Source organism: Buteo buteo, chromosome 11 (assembly GCF_964188355.1).
Source record: "Buteo buteo chromosome 11, bButBut1.hap1.1, whole genome shotgun sequence".
In the NCBI taxonomy this organism is placed as follows: domain Eukaryota; kingdom Metazoa; phylum Chordata; class Aves; order Accipitriformes; family Accipitridae; genus Buteo; species Buteo buteo.
In genome coordinates this window covers 21,046,183-21,068,698 of record NC_134181.1, presented here as the reverse complement: position 1 = coordinate 21,068,698, position 22,516 = coordinate 21,046,183, and the positions used below count along the sequence as shown (strand labels likewise).

Below are 22,516 nucleotides of genomic sequence, written 5' to 3'. Positions count from 1 at the left end.
CTACCAGCATTTCCCCAGTGCATTCCAGTGCGTTATGCTCACATATGGAGTCTGTGAACTTCCAGCTCAACTGCAGAAGCAAATGGAAACTTTTAAAACCAGGTCAAACAGGCCATGCAGCAGAAGCTTGAGAACAAAAACAGATGTATCTTTCATTTTTAGATACTAGATTTAGTATTCACTGGATAAAAGAAACAAGCTATTCCATAGACTAACACAACAGAGTAAACAGTTTGCTCTAGTTCCATTTCCGCAATCTATCAGAGTATGTGCTGGTACAGGTGGGTGTTGAACAACAACTTTGTTCTGGGACAAAATGCTCTCATTAATGCTGTACTGTAGGTAGATTGCAGATCTGAAGATATTATAGAGGGAGGAGCCAATCTCTGTGCATCTCTGAGGTTAAAAGGAAGATCTTAATAAGGACTGCTGAACCTGACTAGCTGCCTTGTAGGAAATAATAAGGTAAGACATGTTTATTTTTCTGTCATTACCAGTAAATTAAGTCCAGCATAGGGAAAGATTTACCAAGTTATCCAAAATAATGAATAATGTATTTTTCATGTTACTGTCTTCATGAAAAATACCTGTGGTGTTAGTCTTACAACATGTGTGCAGATGTACTTGACAGACTCACTCTGACAACTAGAGGCACGTCTGCATGCTGTCTTTTAATTATGATATAAATAATTTCCCAAACTGTAAACTAATCACAGGTAATACATTTCTGTACAAGCTCATAAATACATAAGTATCACACATATTAGCAGACAGGGGCGTGACTGGCTTTCTCCCACCAGCAAGGCTCTGGCTTATTTCCACACCTGACAGAGCTCCTTGTAAATCTTACACGAGCATTTTGTATTTCAGGATTGCATCCTGAAAATACCCCAAATCAACATATGGTCGTTTGATTTCTATACAGCTGACCTTTCCTTGGAAATACATTACTGTAAGGCTTAAACTCTTATGATGAAGATAGCATGTATGACGGTTGTTAATAGTCTACCAGTGGCTATTACCAGCTTGCTTTCCCCCGTGTTGTGCATAGTTAATACGAGTACTGAACCTGGACTACTGCTGGGCAGGAGGAAGGTTATACCCAGACATGAAATGCAGCTGCGCTGCAGGCTCTGTTCAAGTGAAAGCAACTTCCTGGACATTTATGACTGACTGTAGTTTCCTTTGAAGCGGTGTGTATGTGCCCACCTGAAGAGGAATGGCAGTGGGGGTTCTCTGATGGATAGGAGTTTTGCTGAGGGGGGGAAAATTGCAAAAGAATTAACAAACACAGTATCAGAGGTGAATTCAGGCTCTTTGCCCCATGAATTTTGTAGGTTTTTTAACCCTGATTTAGAGGAATTTTAATTCCGCTTTGATGTCCAAGAAAAGGGTGTTCTTTTAAGGTAATCTGCTGCTGGAAAAACCAAAATGCTTCAAAGTATTGACTGTTCTTTGAAAAACTAAGCAATCCAGTGTTCTTGTCCGATGCTTAAAATACTTAAGAAGTTACAGGCTGACTGAAGCTTGCAAAGTCCAACAGAAAGATTGCTTTGTGTTTTTGCTTTCTTGCAATAAATTTAGAAAGGCTTTTATTCTGAAGCCCTTTTGTCTCAAGATTGCTTTCTCCCTTCACGTGACACCCGCAGCAATATGAAAAGTCTTGGCTGCTCTTTGTAGTTGACTGTATGCCAGGCAAGAGCACCAAGGTCTATAGAAACCAGTCCAGTCCATTGACAAGTTTTCCTTTGGTTTGAAGAAGCTCCCAAATGTGACGCAAGCAGTAACTCTGTGTGGTTTTACCCTCACAAGCAAAGGCCAAAGGATCTCTCCAGATGCAAACCTTCTGAAGATCTGGATTAGATGGTGAGAGAGATCAGATGCTGTTGGATGACTTTGAGTTTTCACTGCGTGCCAGTCAGCATAGTGTAGAGCCTGAGCTCATGGAAGTGCCAAAACCTGGTCCCCTGAGTCCTGAGTGTGTCAATGGAGCAGATATTTGAACTGAGGTGTTGCTACGAATAATAAAAAATCAAGACTTGAAGCGATCAACTCAAAGTTCTTCTTGTCCTTTCTTTAAAGGCCCTTTGGAAGTCTGCCCCTCCCAGTTGTCTACTTACCTGTCCTTTGCTCAACCAGCCATGCCACCCTCAGCCTCCAGTTTGTTTTCTTGTTGTCCATCCTATCTACAATGTATAGGACCCCATTTCAATAGCTGCTAGCCGTTCTTCTCCTCTTATGAGGCCTACAGAAAGCCAACCAGGCAGCGGTGATTTGATTTGAGCATACACTAAGGTGACTTGATTTCCTTTACTCTAGTTACTGTGTAGTTTGGTCATTTTTCAATGAGTCCAAGTGAAGGTAACAAGTTGACAACGATCCCTGTGCTCCTTGGTGTCATCTCTTGCCCTCTATCTTCTTTCATTTCTCACATTTCTAACAACACTGAAAAATCTCCAAGGATTGCATTTTGCAATGTGCTTTTTAGACATTGGCCTGCTAAGCACTGCTATAATTCTAATAAATAATAATAAATTAAAGATACTGTTATGATTATTTGGACTCATTAATGGAGAAGGACCTACATGGTATGTTGTGCAAATGTAGGATTTTGGCAAATTCCTGCAATACTTTGTCACCTTCTCTTAATTTTGTAAATAAGATGTCCTAAAATACTTCTAAAGTCGGCTTATTTGGTTGCAACATTTCCAGGTTCCCTTTCTCAGCTGGTTTACAATGCGTTTTTGCTGCAGTTTGCCTGCATTATCTGAGCGGTGTTGCCTGTGTTATTTGAGCTTTCTTTTTCCATTGGAAAGGCTTCTTCACTTGCTTCTTCTGAGTACAGGAAAGATGTGGGCTGTGGAGCAGGTTCCACATTAGCCAGATCTCAGCAACTTTCAGACTGTGAACTACCATGAGATCTTTGTAAAAACAGGGGTCAAATGTCTGTAGGTGTGGGGCAGCAGAAGGCTTGACAATGCCAAAGGTCTTGAATCCTTCATGCAAAATGGGTTTGAGGTTGATTCTCTGTAAGCACATGCCCAAAAAGACATCATCAATGGGGAAGAGTTCCACCTCTCTGCAAGCCCTAGAGAGCTTCCTCATGGTGCGGCTGGACAGCAAAAACCCTCCTCCTCCTGCATAGGCTGGATAGATGCTTAGCCCATACATGGTCTCTGGGATATAGTATTTGCTTTTTCGGACACGGATAGGGCGGGCATTGTAGATGATGTCCCCAACAAAGAGGTCCTCAGTGGGGTCATGTCTCTCCAGGAAGTCAACAATGTTCTCGACGTTGACAAAAACATCGGCATCACCTTTAAAAATAAATTTCACGTTGTGGCAGAATTCAGCAGCCCAGTTCAGGAAATGGATCTCCTTCAGGGTCAGATTGAAGAAAGTGTCCATGAAGTCCCAGAGTAAAATGTCCCGGTATGTCTGACTCTCCTGGTGGATCAGGGTTTCCCATGTTGCCAGCACTGTCCTATTCTTTGGTGTTCCCAGGAGGAACACTCGCTGGATCTGCTCCCCATTCACCAAACCCTCCCTGCCCCAAGTCTTCCGGACAATTTCACGTCTGTCAAAGTCTTCAACTACCGATTTGATAGCAATGAGCAGAAAGGGACCTCCAGGTGTTTTCCTGCATTTCTTGGGCTGGTTAATGAGGAGATTGAAGTTCCTGTTATCCTTGTCTAGGAGATAGCGCTTGAAGTTGAAGGCAGAATCAGTCAACGGGGATGGAGTTGTAGTTTGGACCCTGTTGTTGGCCACTTCTGTTCGTCTAACGATGGGAGTTACCTGGGGTCTGGGTACTGTTGCCTCTGCTGGCATCAGTCTCCAAGGTGCTCTGGGGTCAGAGAGTATTTTCGGTGTTACTGAAGGCTTCTTCTGTGTTGGCTCCTTGTTTCCTATCGGGACTAAATGTTCCAGCTGGGAGTAGAGTAGAGAGCAAAGTGCTACCAGCAGGAAGAGGGTACAGATTGCATCCCCTTTGAGACGAACTCTCATTGTCTCCGCGGTGTTTCTGGGACTGTTAAAAGCTGTGTTTGAGCTGCCTGGCACCAGTGTCCATCTGTAAATAAACATACGGTGTGTCAGCAACGAGGATTCAGCAGCTTTGAAGCATGCAGGCAAGACTAACTGAAACACCATTTAAAGAACTAGCAGTAAAGTGCATTTTACTCATACAAACACAGACATGTTAAGGAACTTGACAAAAGGCATGCGGGTTCCAAACTTAACGCTGATCCGACTGCTCTGGCTCTGTGACTTGGTTAGTTAAGTCACCGAGCAGTCGTCCATCATCCTGAAAACCGCTCCCTAAACACAATGTGAAATCAGCCCTTCCTCCCACGTCCCTTTCTGCTGAACACGCTTTGCCATTTCAGAGATTTCACTGCTTTGGGAAAAACAAGGTGGAAAATGATGAACAATGCCATTCTTCCATAAATAACTAGATTCCAACCCCCCCCCCCCCCCAACTTGGTAACTGTTTCTTGCTGCTTTTACCCTTTTTGGGTCGAAACGGGGAGGTGCAGAGCTGGCTGCCTAAGGGCAGAGTTTTCAGTGGCAGCGTGTTGCTGGCATTGCCCCCCACACAGAGGCAGCTCCCATAAACCTGATTTTTGCCTTCAAAATGAATACATTAGGCACCCTCTTGAATGCACATAGGGCCTTTTTGCTGCCAGTATTCTTTATAAAATACTAAACCATTATAAATAACTTCCATTAATAAGGTTAGAAGGGGCCATGGGTGTTTTGCCTCTGCCAAATCACCCTAACTGGTAAGCAAGATGCGGGTAAATAAATCCCAATATGCAGAAGCAAGGCAGAGCCTGGTGTTAGGAATGTTTTATTCACATGTGATAGATGAAGCTGCCTTTTGCAATACAAGATTGGATTGCTCACTTACACTTTTCCTGGAGATCTTCTGTCTCATTTGATCGGTTCTTCAACTGCAAACAAACAAAAAAAATAATGATAGAGTAGTAAGAAGGCAGAAAGCAGCATGTAACCATCGCTGAGGGAAAGAGCTGGTCAAGTGTCCGTAGCTGCAGCAAAGGCAGGTCCTCTCATCACCACTGTATGTGCAGCCACGCCGTTCCCCATGGCAGCTAACAACTGAGTTAGAAGGGACCGACAGTCACTCCGGTCTCCCGGAGAAGGTACAATCATTAGCAAGGAGCATATTACTAAAAGTTTAGCTCCACCCCAAAATTTTCCCACAAGTGTACAGAAGTATTTTATACATCCACTGATAATGTTTTACACTCATAAGTGATTTACAGCTCTGTCTTGCCTGGGCTGTATTAGTAGACGCTACCTTTGAAGGTATTACAGTTGTCTGTCTGTCTCGAATTAGCTGAGCTCATATCCAAAAACTTCTTGATTGAAAGCTGCCTGGTTGTATGGCAGTCTGCCTTCACTTAAGAAATGCTCCTTAAGGACTGAAAAGGGTGGAGGAGTCAGGGCCTGCGCCTTCCTAAGCAATTTATCCCTGCAGTTCAGTGTTTTCAGCTTTGTTAGCCTGTGGAGCACACGGATGCTCAGCCTCCTGCCGAGCCCTGTAGCCACCTTACTGACTCAAACATCTAACAGGGCAGCAAAGTGCTGGGTAAGAATATTGTTATTCGGCGTGATTATGACCTAAAACAGGACCTTCTTTAGTGTGGCGGCACCTGTTTTCAGCAAATCTTTTTTCACTGTCGTGGATTGTATCACCTGCTAATTGTTCATTAGCCATCAATTTTGTACCAGCCATAACGTTAACTTTTTGAAGCTCAAAATTAGACTGACGAGTCTGTAATTATGAAGTATTAAAGTAGTTGCACAACATTACCTCCAGACACTGTGGGATCTAGGCAGTATTTCAAGACTTATGAGAAAGCAAAATTAATAAACCAGCTGATTTCTTGGTCAGTCCCTTTAAAATTCTTAGATGCACATTACTTGGATCTCATAATTTTAAAATATTTTGCTTTTTCATTACCGGTTAACTGCATCTCCAAGTTACTGTTGAAATGGAGAGTATTTCATCATCATATGGTATCACCTATGTTTTCCCTAAGTGCAGCTCCAAAATATTTACTGACCTTGTCTACTTTGTCTCCATTATTTCTGAATACTTTATTTTAGCAAATGGCTTATCTGTGCCTTGGTGTAAGGCTCTTTGCCTTCCTGGTGGATTTAAAATCACTTCCTCCTTGTCTTGATGACCATGCTTTTGTCCTCAGGCCTTCTTTCTTGCTGTTTTCTGGCCTCTAATAGAGATTGCTGGGGTTTTCTCTATTTGTTGGCTTTTTTTACTGTACCTTTCACTTCTCTCCTAGGCTAGGCAGATGTCTTAACCGGCGCAGCTTTGATGTTAATAGCAGGATTGTAGAATTTTCTCTGATCTCTCATAAATTGTTGTTAAAATACTTACAAGAATCAGAAGCTGTTTTCTGTTTATGTTCTTTCTGCCACATGACTTGGCTCATAACTATTTTCAGCCTTGTGAAACAGTCCCTTCGAATGCCTATAGGATGTTAGTTTGCATTTTACATCTGTCGTGTGCAAATTACCCTTGGCAAGTCCTGATTGCGGTGCTCTGCAGTGACGCGCTGTGTTTCAGTTTTGTGCTAAATCACCTTTTATCTGTCAGGATGCGGCTCCCAGCAGGCTTTCCCTCACGTTGCCTTCAATAATTTTCCAGAAGCTCCGGGGGTATGAAGGGATGCTCCCACTACACCCAGGACATGCCACTGAACTGGATCCACTAAGGAGAAAGCGTCTGTCCCTCTTTTGCCCATTACAAGCAAGAATTTTTGCTGGGTGTTATTGAGATACCCGAAATAGGGACCCTGTCTCAAAAAGCTCATAAGAACTAAAACTAAGGTATTTTTGCTCCTTCTGGAGTGATGGGATAAGCTTTATTGAGGTGCTATGCAGCTCTGTGCACACGAGAAGCGAGTGGGAGATGCACAGCCCCTGGCAGGACAGATCCTGATAGCGTCGGGATGTTTGTGTAACTCTACTCAAGCTCTTTGTAAAGTCTCATCTCTTTCCCCACTGTAATAGCAAATTTTTTTTTTCTTTTCTATGCAAAAGTTTGAACTTATTTCAGCTGCCAGACTCCAGATGGTAATTAAGGAGCTGGATGAAAGTCCTGGCTCTTTCCTGTGTTTAATTTTATCGGTGAGGGTTTGGACTAAAATGTGTGTGTCATGAAACTCATAATTTCCATGGCTTACAGATTTATCCTGCCAGCATCTCACAATCTGGCAATAAGTATCCTTGGAAAAGCCAAGAAAAACCCCAAATTGTTACAAGCCTGGGCTGATAGCCCGGATTTTCTTCTGTGTTTTCATTTATTGAAATAAAAGAAACCGAAACAGCGATTTCCATGCTGAAATAAAACAGTTCAGTGCCGAATATAGACATCTCGTTTTCAAAAGATGTTGCCGGCCCTTGAAGTGATTCCTTGATCGAATTATATGTATTTTCCAATCTTTGTTAGATATTTCCTTCTTTTGAAGGAAATATGTTCGATTATTACACAGGTGTGAACTCTACCCACAGATGTCACTAGGAAAAGCTGTCCTGTTCTTGAATTCGGAGGGATTGATGGTTCTGGCAGAGACTCCGGTTTGTCCTAAAGCCAAAAAGATTATTCATCCACCTCGACACTGGGGAGAGGGGGAAAAATTACAGAGCTGTCAAAGTGAGCAGAAAATATTTGATGCCAAACAAGAGAGATGTGAGAACAGCAGAACGTTTCTCGGGACAGCGTCTCGCTGTGTGTCCGCATCCAAGGCGGATGCGCCTCTCCTTTGTATGCTGCTGGGGGGGTGGGATCTGCGTCCAACTTGTGACACGGAGCTGGGGTTATAAAACTGTTGCATCATTCAGTGCCTCGGGGAATGCAGGCTTAGCTGCCAGGGCTGCCTCCCGTGTCCTCCGAGCTTGGAAAAATGGGCAGTGGTCCCTCTTTGTGTTGGCTGCCCGGGGATGGCTACAGTAAGGATCTCGAGCCCGGCTCGTGCGGGTCTGAATGGGAGGGTGCAGGTTGCCCGGGCAGTGGGACGAGGTGGGTCCTGGGGAAGGTCGGGAGTGTTGCGTGCTGGGCTGCGAGCACCAGCTACGTTAGAGGTCTGAGCTGGGCTGTAGGAAGAGGGTGAGAGGTCCCATATCCATGAGGCAGCAACATGGGGAGCCTGTACGTGGGGAACGTGCTGGAAGGACCGAGGGGTCCACAGCCTGCATGGCTCGAGAGGCAACAAAATGCTCGAAAGCTGGAAGTGGGCAGAGCAGGGCACGGCACCCTGGTGAGCATCCAGGCAGGGAATCTGACCTGCGCTGTTGCACGCTCGGGCAGAGGGCCCAGTCCTCTGCCTGGTTTTCATTTATTTGAGAGGAGGATTCTGAAATACAGCCAAGGAGTGCTGCAATAAAAGCAGTTAAATTATGATTTTTTTTAATTTTTTTTTTTTTAAGTTGCTTGTCCTTCTTTCCCAGTTGAATGACGTGAAGCCTTGAGCTCATCCTGGAAACTTCCTTCTTTTGCAGCAGCTGTCACGTCTCCATCTCTTGGCACTTCTGCTCGCATGGGCCCAGGTGGGGAAAAATCCTCTGGATCCTGTCCCTACATTCAGTCAAGAAGCCTTGGGGATTCTGGCATGTTGCTTTGTGCCTTGAAGAGTGATTATTCAACCCACCCAGCCTCAGGAAAAGCAGCTGCAACAGCAAGGCAAGCTGAAATGCGGTACACCGAGCAAGAAGGTACAAAACACAGCAACAAGCTCTGCTGCATGCTTGCTTGTCCCAGCCTGGCTCACGGGAGCATCCGTCCCCACCAAGCACGACTGTGGGTTGTCCCCAGATCAACTTGCTGCCCTGCTGCATGCAAAGCATTGCCGGCTCCCCTCCTCACTCCTGAAGCTGGAGCTGCCACTGGTAGGTTTCGGTTGGGCAACGGAGGGGCCGCATACGTTGTGTGGGCCACGCAATATGTAGGGCTGTCGTCGCTGATGGAGATGTCTTATCTGTTTCTCTGTAAAATGAGCTAAAGAAAGTATTGGGGATCCAGCACCGGTGGGTGCAATAAGTTTTTTGCAGTCCTCGGGGGAACTTGGAGAATTCTGGCTGGTGAGGGTGCTTTGAGGCAATGCTTGAGGTTTTGGATATTTGTTTTCATTTCATGTTGGTTGAACGCATTTCATGAGAGCAAAGTTGGGTTGTAACACCCAGTGCCGGAAGCTGAGACCCGGGCTCTGACCTGCAGTGGGAAGGTCTGTGCACATGTGTGTCTCCCACCTCATTTCCAGCAGTCTTTCCATCCTGATTCACTCAGCGAGAGCAAATCAAGCTCCCAGGCCCCTCCACACCTTGTGCTGCTGTTCTGCTGCCGCCGCCTCCTGATGCTGTTCAAGAATGCACCAGCAACAATAACAACGTACCCTGTGCCCATCCTGCAGCTGGGACTGTGTGAAACAGACGTGCGCAGATTAGCTCTATCCCACCAGACCAAGGTGCTGACAGCAAGAAGTCTGCGCTGCCCAAAGCTCTGCTGACAACGTGTCCCTACTGACTCTCGCTTGGTCCCATCCTCCAAGCCCCCAACGGTCAGGAGAGCGTTTGACTTCTGTGTCCGCACCGGTTTAGTTTAAATGCGTTGCTGAACATGCAGACACGAGTAGCACTCTGTTTTGCGTGGGGATCACTTGTTTTGCTCTCTTCAAGCCGCGTTGGGCTGCCATCCTTCTCTTGCCCTTGTGCAGAAACCTGAAGTGAAGCACTAAGGCAAAGGTTTGACCTCTCAGCTGAGTTATCTCGGTATGGGTCTTGTGCTGGCAAAAACCTCATCTTCATTTTGCATCGCGTGGATGTCTGGGCTCTTTGGGGTACCCGCACAGGGAAGTGCGTTGGCTTCCAGCACTGGGTTTGTTCTGCCCCACATACAAAAATATGCATGAAACAACTTGGGTTTAACGGTTTGAGCTGGTTTTGGAGTGTTTAAAGGGGAAGAATAGTTCTATGCGTTGGAGCAGGGGAAGAAGCCCTCTTTCATTTCTATGTTTGGGTGTCACGTAACGAGTTTTATTCCTGCATGGCTTCTTTTTTGGTTTGGTTTTTGGTTCCCCTTCCCCCTGCCTCCAGGCAAAGTCAATAACCTCATCAAAGTTGATCCTTCAGGTGGTTTTGGTGCCGGACAACTCCTTTCTGCATTACTATGTTTGTGAAGAGGTCTCATTTGGAGCTATAGGATTACAAAGCAATGCTGAACGATTTGATCTCCTTGACTAGAAGACAAGGCAGGCTGAAATACAAGAGACGCCATTCCGCACGTTCATTAGCACAAAGCCTTAGAAAAATGAAGTAACCAAAACAATCGCTAATCTGCCTTACCAGAAAAAAGCCGATCTCATTCAGCTGCTTAGAAGTTTTGAAGTCTATAAACAAACTGAGAATAGGCTGCGGGATTTAATTACCTGCATGTCTTAAGAGAGCTTTCCCAGGAGTTGGGATCGTGAGCCAGAGCCAAACGAACACAGTACAGGGGGGCAGAGGCTCGCAGTGCACACCATGGCACTGCTCAGATGCTGCTGGCCAGTGCCGCTGTCGCAGCAGCGCGCCGGTGTCACCGGCACGGCCTCACTGCTGCCGTTACTTGCGTTGCAGCACCTGGAAGCAAAAGCTCTGTTGGTTGAAACACTGCGCAAGCAGGTAACAAAAATGCAGGCCCCACTCCAAAGACCATTTCCAACTTTCCTGTCGGAGCTGCTTTTCAGGCCAGCGCAAAGGAATGGACAAGATCCACGCTGCTACGGGACAGGGTGCCTTATTTATATCTCTGCTTGCCACAGTCCTGAAATATGTGGTTTCATCAGCTTCCCAGCTGGCTGGTCCCATTTTATTACAGCCTCTCCTGCTGATGCTGCCAGTCTCACCATCACAATGCCAGTCATGCATTAGACAACTGCTTGCAAATAGCTGCTGCAGTTGCCTCCTTTTAGCTTTCACCCCAGTTGGTGAAACTTTTCTGAAGTATACAAACCGAAATGCAGAGAAACTGCAGAGCTGCTGTGCAAAGGCTGGAAACGCAGCCTGAGATGTCTGCTCTCACGTACAGGGGTCCCAGAAAGGAACTTGCACCATCCCTGGCGGGGAATCGCGTGGTACCATGGCAGAAGGCAGTGGCAGTTGTGCACGGGAGCCCCGATCACCCTGGGCAGCGCTGGCTGCCTGCACGACCGTCCCCACAACCTCCAGGGAACGGCGGGTGCCTGCACTGCTCCTCCTGTCACCCTGCTGACCCGGCAGTAAGTCACTCGCGTACACGTGGCACGGTTTGGGGACAGCAGCTGTGCTGCGTTTAAGCAGCGCAGGATGTTTTCCTGGCCCTTTCGGGGCTGGACGTGCCATCGGGGCAGTGCCCGTGCAGGACTGCACTGCTGCCAGGCACGCCATGGCGAGCCCCGGCAAACCGGGAAAACTCTAGCTCCTCTTAAGAGCAGCACCATGTCTCTTAAAGAGAGCATTCAGCTGCCCACAAGGTAGGAGAAGCTAACACGCAATTATCTTCCACAGGCGTAGCAGCCCTGAGAGGTACTTTCCTAAATCCAGATGCAATCTTGTGTGTAGGTGGTCTGATTTTCAGAATTATGGAGAGCTCAGCAGCTCAATTCACACCCTGAGTGCTTCGGGGAGACAGGCCCCTCCTGGAGCAGCCAAGCGCAGGGTGAGAAACCTGCCTTCTCTCTTGCAAACATTCATTTCCCCTGGCCCCAGGAGGAGAATAAAGCCTTGCAGGCTCATGAAACAGCCGCACCAAAACAACCACCCTCCTTTCCCAGCCCTCCCCAGGCTGCAGCACTCGCTGCCTTTTCAGCTCCCAGACCCTCTTCTGATCCAAGGAATAATTTGCCTGATGTGCCCCAAAACCCAGCAATCACAGTGCATTAGGATGGGTGTATTGTTACACCCAGACATGAACGGGAGAGAGAGTGCGTGCTGACTTGCCCCACTAATTTCAAGATGACATGCAACACATAAGTTTATCAGAATCTGCCCAAAGGCTGCTAAAAAAATGCAATCAGTAACTTCCCAGTCACTGGGACTGAATTTTTTTCTTTCTGTCTTTGCGACACTAGAGAGCTTGCAAATTTCCATGTTTTGCTCAAAGCACACAATAGTGCTACTTGGGGAAGATTCATGTCCTTTTACTGATAAGGAAGGGCTTGTAAATGTTAATGTGCCACCACTGGAACATGTTCACGGTTGGGAGGAAACCCTGTCTTGGAGCACTGGAGGCATTCTCTAAAGAAGCCCCAAACTTCTTTCTGTAAAAACAACCTAAAACACCCAAAGAAAGTTCTTTGGAAAGTCAAGTGCAAAGCAGACCTAGCAGGGCTGGAGGCTGCGTGTTCGGAGCCTGTACCCAGCCCTGCTGCATGTTAACCATCACGGTTCAGGTTGCTGCATGTAACAACATTGCAAGAGCAACAAGGCAAAAAGAAAAGCCGCAGGCTGGAAGAAAAGGAAAGCAGTAAGGACGGTCTACAGTTCACGCTGCTTGCTGCATAACTCTCCCCAACCCACCCTGATCAAACATACATAATAGATACTTACATCCCATTTGATAGCGCTGATCCTGTGTCCCCTCGGTAATGTCTCAGCAGCAGGCTGCCAAGTAGGCACATCTGGATACAGTTAGCGTTAGACATTCCTCAGCCTTTAAGCGAAACCAAGGAAATCCTTGCTGAGCAAAGCAGCGCTCCGTCTCCTGCGCTCTGGGCCGTTTTCATGCTGAAAGCCAGCAAAGTTCCCCCGCGCTGGTGCGTCTACTGGGAAGGGGTGCGTGTGCCAACGGGGTCTGAGACGAGACGCCGGGCTCCCTCCTCGCGCTCGCTCGCTTGCTGTAGCGTGGTGGAAGGAGCAACCGCGCCAGGGGAAGGAGCTGGGTCCGCTTCCAAGCGCCTGACACGTGACCGGCGGGCCGGGGCGCGCAGATGGCCTCCCGCGCCGCACAGCTCCCGCGCCCCGCGGGACGGGGCAGGGACGGAGGTGTCGAGGGACCGAGTGCAGGGCCGGCCTGGGGACTTCCATCGGTTCTGCTGTTTTACCGGTTAAAAATAACAACCGCAAAAAAGGCTGGGTTTTTTTTTTTTTACTGTAACTTTTTTCAATAGGAAGTGTACTGATTTCTCTGTCTTTTCTTTTTTTTCCCCAACAACTTGGCTTTTTTTTTTTTTCCTTTCATCCCCTTGTGATTATTTACTTGACCTCTGCAAAGGCTCAAAATTAGAAATTGGGGTTGGGTTCAGCTCAGAAGGAATATCCACTTGGCGGTTGGTTTCTTTTTGCCTAGTAGGGTAATGACGGGAGGAGGCGGGAGCTGAGGAGTGCAGAGGCTGAAGACAGATGCAAGGGTCCTCCCAAAACAACACTGAACAACAACAACAAAAAAATCCCCACTCTTTTTTTTTTCATTGAATTTGAATTAGTTCTAACCAAAACATTTTTATTTGCAGCCAAATCTAAATTGCTGCCGCAACCCATTTGCCAGCTGACTGCAGCCATAGCGCTTCCTATCTTGGGCTGTTTCTTTGTTTCTGCAATGGAAACAATTGACCCTTATTTCTCTAACACACACCATGGGTCTGGAGAGTGCCCAGACCACAGCCCCTTTAGTATGCAAAGTTTTTAATTTACAGTGAAGTTGTCATAAAAGCAGGCTTTGATCTACTCTGTTGTTTTCACAAACACCCGACTGTTTTTTAAACATAATGTAAAAAGGCTTTTTTATAAGCCTGTGCTTTTTTGATATATTTTTAATTTCAGCTCAAACGTTTTGCTTGATTGAACACAATGTCACTGTGAAAAGCTGTCATATGGACGGGTTCCTGATCAGCAACCCTCCAGCCTGGCGTTCAGGCGCTCCAGCCTGGGAAAGCCCTTTCCTCGTGACCCGCAGCTGTCTGAAACGTAGTAGTTCCCTGCTGGATAGTGCAGCGGGTCGGAAACCTCGGCCATAAATGTTACTCGGCTTCATGCTTTCCCTGTGCCAACCCAAGGTACCTTTATCCTCCTTCTCCACAGCAGCAGCCCCAGGCTGTTTTTCATCCCTGCCCCATAAGGAGGCAGATGATGGTCACAGAGGAGAAGAGCAAACTAGTGTCCACCTTTGTTCAGGGGGGCTGGCTGTGGAGTGAGGGGGACCACTCCCCATCACCATCAGGGACTCACAGCAGGTATTTCCACCGCGTTCCCCCACCCAGGTTTTGGGAGCTACTATCCTTTTTGCTTGCTCCCACGGGATGACAGTGAAAACAGAGGCTTTCATTGCTGTGCGGTGCCTTTGTGGCTGCCGTGGCTTGGAGAGTCATGCAGGGAACTTGGGAGGTGGTTTTCTCTGTGGGTGCTTCTACTTGGTTGTTGTCTCACCTGTACGTTGTTCCCTGGGCACTGATGCATGGCTGATTTATTCTTCTCACTGCCGGCAAAGTTGCCCTTGGTCCATCCCATGGCTTGTCACTCTGTCTTATAAGATCGGGTCAGTGATCTCGTTGACCCTCATCAGTAGGTCAACCCTGTTAACCCTGGGTCGGTGTGTTGGCACATGGCTTTAAGTGAGCCATGTGCCCAATGTCCTTCCACCCACAGTAGGGCAGAGCCTTGCTCCCCGTTACTGTATTCCTGCAGGCATCGAGCCATGCGGTTGGGAATACAGCTTTCCGGTAAATAAAGAAGGGCTGATCTTGTGATTTTCAAGTACTGTCTGAGGTTTAAGTGATTCAGGGTGAAATATTGCTCTGCTCAAGTTCATGGCAAAAGGAATTTCCCCAGGTTCAGCTGTCAGGTCAGCCAGTGGCTTCCTGTGAAAAGCCGCAGGAGAAGATTTAGCGTCAAAGCTCCTTGGCTCCCCACCTACGGAGCAGGCAGCCTTGTGAGAAAGCTCACTAACAGCAAGGCACTTTGGGATTACAGTGGTGCTGTGGCCTTGGAGGAGTGCCAGACAGATAATGGCACCAAAAGAAACACTGGGAGCTCTGCCAGGTGCCAGGTTTGGGACAACCCTCCCCTTCTGGCCATGTTTGCTTAAAAAGGCTCATCAAAGCAGTAACTGGAAACTGACCAAATGTGGTGGCTCAGCTTGGTTTTGACTTGAAATCAGAGCCATTAACTTGCCAGTGGGGCACCAGCCTTGGTGAGTCAGTAGATACGTGTGACATTGGACAGGACCCTACTGTGCATCCAGACACTTTGGCTGGATGCTCCTCTGAGAGCTGGTGATGGCCAATGTGGCCAGACCTTCAGTGAATCCCTTTCTTACTACTGCATTAAGCGTTTAATGAAAGTCTCTGAGGCCCTTTTCATCAAAAGTGTGTATTTATTTATAAAAAAACAGACTGGAGAAAAAAATAGACTGAAGTGCTTTTTTCTATAAAAGACACTTCCTTGGAGGTTGAATGTCCTAGACCTGAGTATACATGGCATTGCAGTCTGTAGCTGTAGATGGCTGATCCAGATGTGATGCTGAATATCACAGAAATTTGGAATTAGAAGGTCAGCAGAGATTTTTCCATTGATGACTAAGGGACTTTTAACCACACATGACCTATGGATTTCAGTTAGAGATGTATGGCCAAATCCCTTCAGTGGCTTTAAAATTCAATCCAGAGAAGAAAAAAACCCCCAACATTTTTTACTCTAGGCCTTAAATCGCCTCACCATTTGAGCCCATCTGTACAAAAGACAAATGGCCAGACCCTTATCCAGTGTAAAGCAGTGTATCTCACCAATTTCATGTACACTCTCCAATACGTGGGCTAGACCGAAGAAACCCTCTTGACTCCCATTCTAGCATCTCCTTGGTTTAAGATGTACAATACCAGAGGTTAATGGCTATACCAGAATTTTCAGTTAAACTAAATCAGCAGGTTAAGTGAATTTGAGGCTCCTCATTGCTGTACGTGCTCACTTTTGGTTTCAGGGTCTGTGGGCAGCTGCCAGGGTGTGACTTGGAGGTGGCTCTAAGGTACCTTTTGAAACCGTAGAGGGGAGGTGACACGGTGACCCAGGCAGTAGGACAGCTTCTCAATGTTGAACTGGATTTTGAAATGAATGGCAAAACTAACAGGTAAGGAAAAACCCCACAATTTCCTCGCACTGGGCAATGACCTTTGTCTGGAGCAGTGCCCGCACCAAGCACTTACGCCTTCTCTGAAGAAGCAGTTTCCCTCAGCTCTAAGCCTACACGCTTTCTTGCCTTTATGTTTTCCATACCTTGACAGTGGTGCAATGTATATTCTGTTTTCTGCCTCCACTTCCCCCAAATTTTGAAACAGATATAGTTCTGAGACTTCCCAGCTATGAAACTCCAGCAAACTGTTTTACTTGGAGGCTCTCATTTTTTCATAAAGCTCTGTAACCTGCAGTGCTGTGACATTAGCACCCCATTTTGCACTAAAAATAATCTAGATATCCATCTCTTCAATGGTAGGGCTGAAGCAGAAAACGGAAACCTGGAAAGCATTGCTGTGAGCTGTTGACATTCATTTTTAATTTGGCTTGCTATGAAAATCTGGAAGAAAATTTTATTCTTTCTTTAAGGCCCAGCTCATGATTATTAAACACTTCCGATCAATAATGCTGAACCCTTTCCTTATTTTTGAGTCAAGTACTGTTTTCACCTGACAAACTGGTCCACTGTAAGCAGCTGTGGCATGCGAGAACTGAAGCTGCTGGACGAGAGCACCTTCCCCATCTGCCGTGATGGTGCATTGTCATCTTCAGCAGATTAAGATCTATGGTGTATTTTTAACAAGCATCTAAGAGGGTTTAAGTCAGCCTTTCACTAACTCTGCTCTCCAGGACAGTTTGATATTTTCCTTTGTCATGATTTTATATCAGGGTATACTCTGAAGTTTACTTCTGTCAGATGCCTCATGTCAAAGTGTATCTGGTGACCATCTTAACTTTCAGTCTTCTCTTTGTTCTAATCTGTTTGAACACTGTAGTTCAGCTATGCCAAAACAAATCATTCAAATTCTCCTTTGGATGGATCTTTTATTCCTTCTGGCAGACTAAAAGGAGCCTCCTTCAAATCTGAAGCATTGCTAAAACTACAAAAACAAACTGTACTACAAAAAAAGCCCTCTTGGATCCCTTCCTGTAAGCACATTTTGGCCTGGATCCTGCTGTTTGTTTTATATTTTGTCTATTTCATTTTTAATATGCAACTGATTTGCATCTTTATTTGCTTTTAATATCGTGTGCTGGTTTGCTGCATGTGTGAGTCTGAAACACCACCCCTCCCCCACCCTACCCCCGATTTTATTTTTTTTTTTCCCAGACAGATCTCAATACATAGAGAAGAGCTGTTACAGGATAAGGCCAAATTCACCAGCAGCAGCACCATCCATGGCTTATCTCACACACTAGACATTAGCTAATCGTTATAAATAGTAGTAAGGGAGTGTCACTTACATGTCTGGCATCTGAGTAGGTGCAGTATGTGTGCAACTAACTTTGCACAGGCAAGGAAGAAAGCACGAGTGTGCTCCTCTTCCAACAGCGTGCCAGCCAGGCAGTCACCAGCGGTGCTTGTTATAGCCCTTGGTCTAGCATATACAGTGCTGAGTTTTGTGTGTATCAGCAAGTATCCCCAACATCTAGCTCTTTCTTCAGTTCCACTCATTGTGTTACTATCAGAGGTAAAGACACACCTCTAATTTCTTCCAACAAATCTCTGCTAATGTTTTTTTCTTCACAAGTGCTTCTTCCTTCCCTGTGTGATGCCAGTTCCCTTGTCTTTGCACACTGGTGTAAAACCGCTGTAAAACCTTCTGGGTAAAACAGAAGTAAATTCAGAGTCAAGCCCCAGCCAAATGCCAAATCAAAGCAAATGACACCATGTGCTCATGATCCAGTTTATCTATTATTTCATCTAAGGCTTCTGTGAAAATTGTCTCCATCTATGTTTGTGCCAGATAATACTAAAAAAACCTACTCTTTTAGCAGGAAGGAGTCTGCCTGAGACCAGAATAGACTTTTCATTGCATATAATGATGACAATGATGATGACCAACCATGGAAAAGAAGGTATGAAACAGCCACTGCTATGGTCCCAAACCATGCCATGTGCTCAAGACAATTCCACCATGGAATATCACTGGAAAACCCTTTTCCTTTGAGTCTCTGCAATGAAGGCACCTGTGAATGCTGTTAGAGATGATGATATTCCAGAAAGGTTGCCAGGAGCTCCAGCACTTAATGGCACTTCTGAGAGGGAATCTGTGAGTAAGAGGAAACATGTATGCCAATTGCTGGCAGAGGAATAAATGCACAAGGTTTGCATTAAGAAAAAAAGCATTCATGCTTAGTCCTCTGTAATACAGTAATAGCAGCAAGGAATTTTTTTGGACTTTCTCATTTTGAGCATTAACAGATGCTATAAAAGCCAGCAGTTTTCACTACTCGGTGGTTGCCTTATAACTGTATATGAAAGTTGTGCACATGAATAGCTAGTTTGAGAGCTTAGAAATATTCATTACAAACAAGAAACAAGACAGCAGGCTATGCATATGACATTGTTTTCTAAAAAATCATTTTTGCAAAATCAAGAGCAAACCCTCTTGCTGTTAAAGTAATTTTCAAGTTTCTGATTTTTTTTTTTTTTAAATACCATTTGCCAGGTGGGTTGCTGCCAAACAGAGTTCCCTAGTTGGGATCTGGCAGGAAAGCTAAATGCTTTGAGGTATGGTTCCACAGCAGCCTAAACTAAGACCAGCATAGCTGTGCTGGTCCCAAAAGCAAAACTGTCAGAGAGGTGATTGCTGCTCTTGGGGAAGAGCACTGGTACCGCTGTAAGGGAAAGGGTAGGACATGGAGCAGGAATGGGGGAGATGAGACTGCAACAGCACTGATGTAGAATGGCTTAATAAAAGGTCACACGGAGCCACAGTCTTTGTAGAGATGGTGCCGGCATGAAGTCTTGCTTCCTTTGAAGCTAAGGGCAAGACAGCAAGAGATTCACTCACACCCTGAAAACATTCTCCCCATCTTTGATTGCCTCCATTTCCTTTCCACACTGTGTACATAAGCTCAGGGATTCAAAATCTGCAGAAAAAAGCCAGGTTCCTCAGGCTTACACTGAGGAACGCGATGCTCAGCATATCTGAGGCATGTGGAACCCAACTGGGTAGAAGCTAGCCATCTAAATCCTCCTGATACAGGTCTTCAGTTAGCTGATGCTCACAGCATACATTTTAGCAGAAGATAAAGGAGCAGCACCAGCCCCAGGCACTCAGATCTGAGCCCACACCTGAATCCCACGTTGCATCCCTCCTTATCGAATTACAGCTTTGACTCCAGGAAGGATTAAGATACGAGCTGTGGTTTAAAAGGCCATCAGGGCTTGCCTGTCTGAAAGCTGGTCCTACCATGACTGCCAGCGGCCCAATACTTGCGTGCACGTGCAGGCTTTACATGTGCTGGCAGAGCCATCCTCTGTATCCGAAATAATTTCCAAGGCCCTCTGGCTATTACTATGGAAGGGAAGAGCAAACAGAGGTAAAATTAATGAAAAAGGATAAGTAAAAACATATCAGGAAAGCACAGGGAATACGTCAAAGGTAATGAAGGTGGTGTGCTTTACGGGACCCATGTTATGCTAGATACTTGTTGCTTTGTTACAGGCAAAGGTGTAACCTCTCTGCTCTGTTGCAGTCTGCGTCAACCATGCCAGCAGAGTCAGCTTCTCCCACCAGAACTGAAGGCACGAGTCAGCCCTGAGGTTTGGGTGCTTTGTCCTTTAAGCCATTTTTAACCCTCAAAATCAGGGCAGGTAAATCCAGGCACAGCAGCTGATGCCCAATTGTCACACAGTGACAACACCGTCAGGGAAAGGCTCTGTGCAGATCCCGACATTTGCGAGACATGATGGCGTAAGCTATCCTCTCCGGTGAACTCAGCAGGCCCAGGGCAGGCGGTTAAGAAATGAGCGAAGGCACTAGCAGCCAGCTGGTCAGAGACGATTGCTCAGCTCTGTGGGCTTGGTTCGGGGTGGTATTTGATGCTGCAACACACCTTAGAGCAGCAGTTCCAATCTACGCTCCATAGGTAACTTTCTGTCTAGGAGACTGTTTTCCTTTCAGCACTGTGTTTTGCTTTTCACAGATGCAGGCTCTCTCAGGTTGGTGGGAGAGAGCTAAGCATGATGTAGTCAATATATTATTGTCCACCATGGTCCAGAAAAAGTTGGGAATCATTCTCTGAATTTATGTTTGTCCATATTGCTTGTTCAGTGCCTGAAATTTGTTCTACAGCAGCAACCTTGTGCCCTGTGGAAGATTATAACTGTCCCAAGTAAAAGGGAAACCTTCAGGTGGTGAGAGGTGGGAAGGAGCTATACTGGAGTAGGGCAGGACAGATGCCCTTGCCACAGATGTTCCTTGTTTGAAGAACGAAGAAGGAAAATAGTATAAAATTGGCTTTTCCTTAATTTCCCCTCTATCTTTGCTGGATGTCATGCCTGAGGGCATAAATGTCTTCAATATAAAAAATATATTGCAGCTCTCCAGGTGATGGCCCTGGGCCACAGCCTGAGAAACCGTGGCATTGTCTGCTTCCCAGAGAAATCCTCCAAGATGCCTTCCTTGCTTTTCTCCTCTCCCCCACTCTCCCCTAGGGCTCTCTGTCTGGCTGCTTCCCTGTGACATTTCAGTCCTGAAGGAAGTCAGGCTGAAAGCCTCTCTCACCAGTTCATGGGAAGGTAACATTGACTTCTTGGAAACAGAATGAAATAAGGAACGTCAGAGGTCCGTGCTGGCTTCTGCAAGCACAGAACCTCTACCCCGGGCTTTCCCACCTACATGGAAACCTGCGGTGATTTTCAGGACTTTACATTCCCAGACACTGGCAGCAGTCTTATACACTAGCTAAAGCAAGAAAGCCCTTAGCGATGCCACTACCCTTCAGGCTCTAGGAGCAGTCCTCATTGGAGTGGAGGCCCAAGAGCTCCTCAGCCAAGCTGATGAGACCATTTTCTTCCAGGGCTGCAATCAGCCGTGCTATTGTGGCCTTCTTCCCCTCCGACTGGATAAATCTGAGAAGCAGCTGATAGGCTTGTTCATATAGTCCCTCTCGGTCATATTCAAGGGCCAGGTTATCAATGACAGGATCACGCAGGGCCCGGCAGTCCTTCTGCAAAGAGCGACCCACTTGCTTCCATTTCTTGGACACGAGCTTGGCAAATTTCTGGTGGTCGTCTGGTGTGAGCGTTCTGTTGGCTGAAAGGGATAGAGGGCCAGTAAAACATAGGGGTTTCATGGCTGATGTGATGCAGCTTGGACCAGTCTAAGGTTTGCTCAATATTCTGTGGAGCAGGGAATCTGTTCAGTGTCCACAGCATGTTATTAAACTGCTGTGGAGCTGCTCTGCTTGTCCTCTGGTGTTTTAACACCAGGGCAGCACTGTGAGTTTGGAGCAGAAGTGCAAGAGCAGTGAAGCCAAAGGGACTGCCCCGCCACGGGCAGAGGGTCATGCACACGGGTCTGTGCGCTCTGACGGCATTCCTCCACTACTGGAAAGTTGGCTGGAGTAAGCCTCACCGCTTAGTGTCTCCTTGCTCTCTGTGTATGAGCTGAACATGTCTGCTCTCCACGTAGTCTGCCATCCCCCAGGGCAGTGCTGGTGCCTTGGGTGGCAAACTGTAGTACGTGGCGACAGTGTTACCTGCTCACAGCCTGCTGCCCTGGCACATCTGAGCTCCCTGCCTTGCTCAGGCCGTTCCCTTACCGAAATCCTCCCACATCAGAGAGTGTCTGCGCTTGCCCCCACCCCGCAAGCTTGGCAATGCCTATTTTCCTTTTTTTTTTTTCCTCCCCCAGGATGGGACTGTCCTGTGGTTTGCCAGGGCATATTTCTTTTTCTGATGGACATCCTCTTTTGTTTCAGCCTTTCCAAAGCAACTAGGCAAGACCTTTCTGACCAAGTCCCCTGTTCCCTACCTAAGCATCCTCAAAATACTGCAACACAGACAGGAGCTCTTTCCTTGGCTATTTAGCACTGGAGACTGTATACACAGCTTAAACACACTCAGAAGTGATCTAGCCGATCTCAAGCTAGAATTGCTATGTGAGACTGTCTGAAAGCTCTCTGTAGGGGACAGACCCCAAAGACAGCTGGTACACTGCAGGGAGCCTGGACAAATCCAGTCCTGGCTGAAAGCAGGGCTGATGGTGTCTGTAATAACCTTCCCGGTCTGATCCAAACTACGCTATTAACTCACCTCAACCAAATGACGTGGAGGAAGAGAAAACTACTCTGTATTCTTCCTTTCAGTATTAAGGAGTTTTAAAATGTGAGGAACCTGGAAGGGACACAGACTCTGAAGCATCTGGTTCTGTGCCACCCCAGAAAAGAAAACAGGTTGAGGCCTGATCTGAAGCAGCACGGCAGTATCTTAGGACTGTTGTAATTCCTTCCTTATGGGATGCTGGGAAATCCTTGGTTTATCTGAGGTGGACCCCAA

The 22,516-nt window shown here is 46.5% G+C and overlaps 2 protein-coding genes across 3 annotated transcripts in view; both read right to left on the bottom strand.

The window, feature by feature from the left end:
* The window catches only part of TRADD (TNFRSF1A associated via death domain), a 32,023-nt gene that overhangs the window by 1,514 nt on the left and 7,993 nt on the right, over window positions 1-22,516 (bottom strand). The window lies entirely within an intron of this gene.
* Window positions 658-20,967, bottom strand: B3GNT9 (UDP-GlcNAc:betaGal beta-1,3-N-acetylglucosaminyltransferase 9). Of its 2 annotated transcripts, XM_075040343.1 has the most exons (4): window positions 14,425-20,967; window positions 12,610-13,094; window positions 4,913-4,955; window positions 658-4,072 (listed from the first exon to the last, which is right to left on the bottom strand). In XM_075040343.1, exon 4 carries the CDS (start codon window positions 4,006-4,008, stop codon window positions 2,764-2,766), a length of 1,245 nt encoding a protein of 414 aa, XP_074896444.1. In that variant the 5' UTR covers window positions 4,009-4,072; window positions 4,913-4,955; window positions 12,610-13,094; window positions 14,425-20,967; the 3' UTR covers window positions 658-2,763. The 2 variants fall into 2 exon arrangements, with proteins under 2 accessions (XP_074896444.1, XP_074896445.1); XM_075040344.1 differs by lacking the exon at window positions 4,913-4,955 and having other exon boundaries at window positions 12,610-20,967.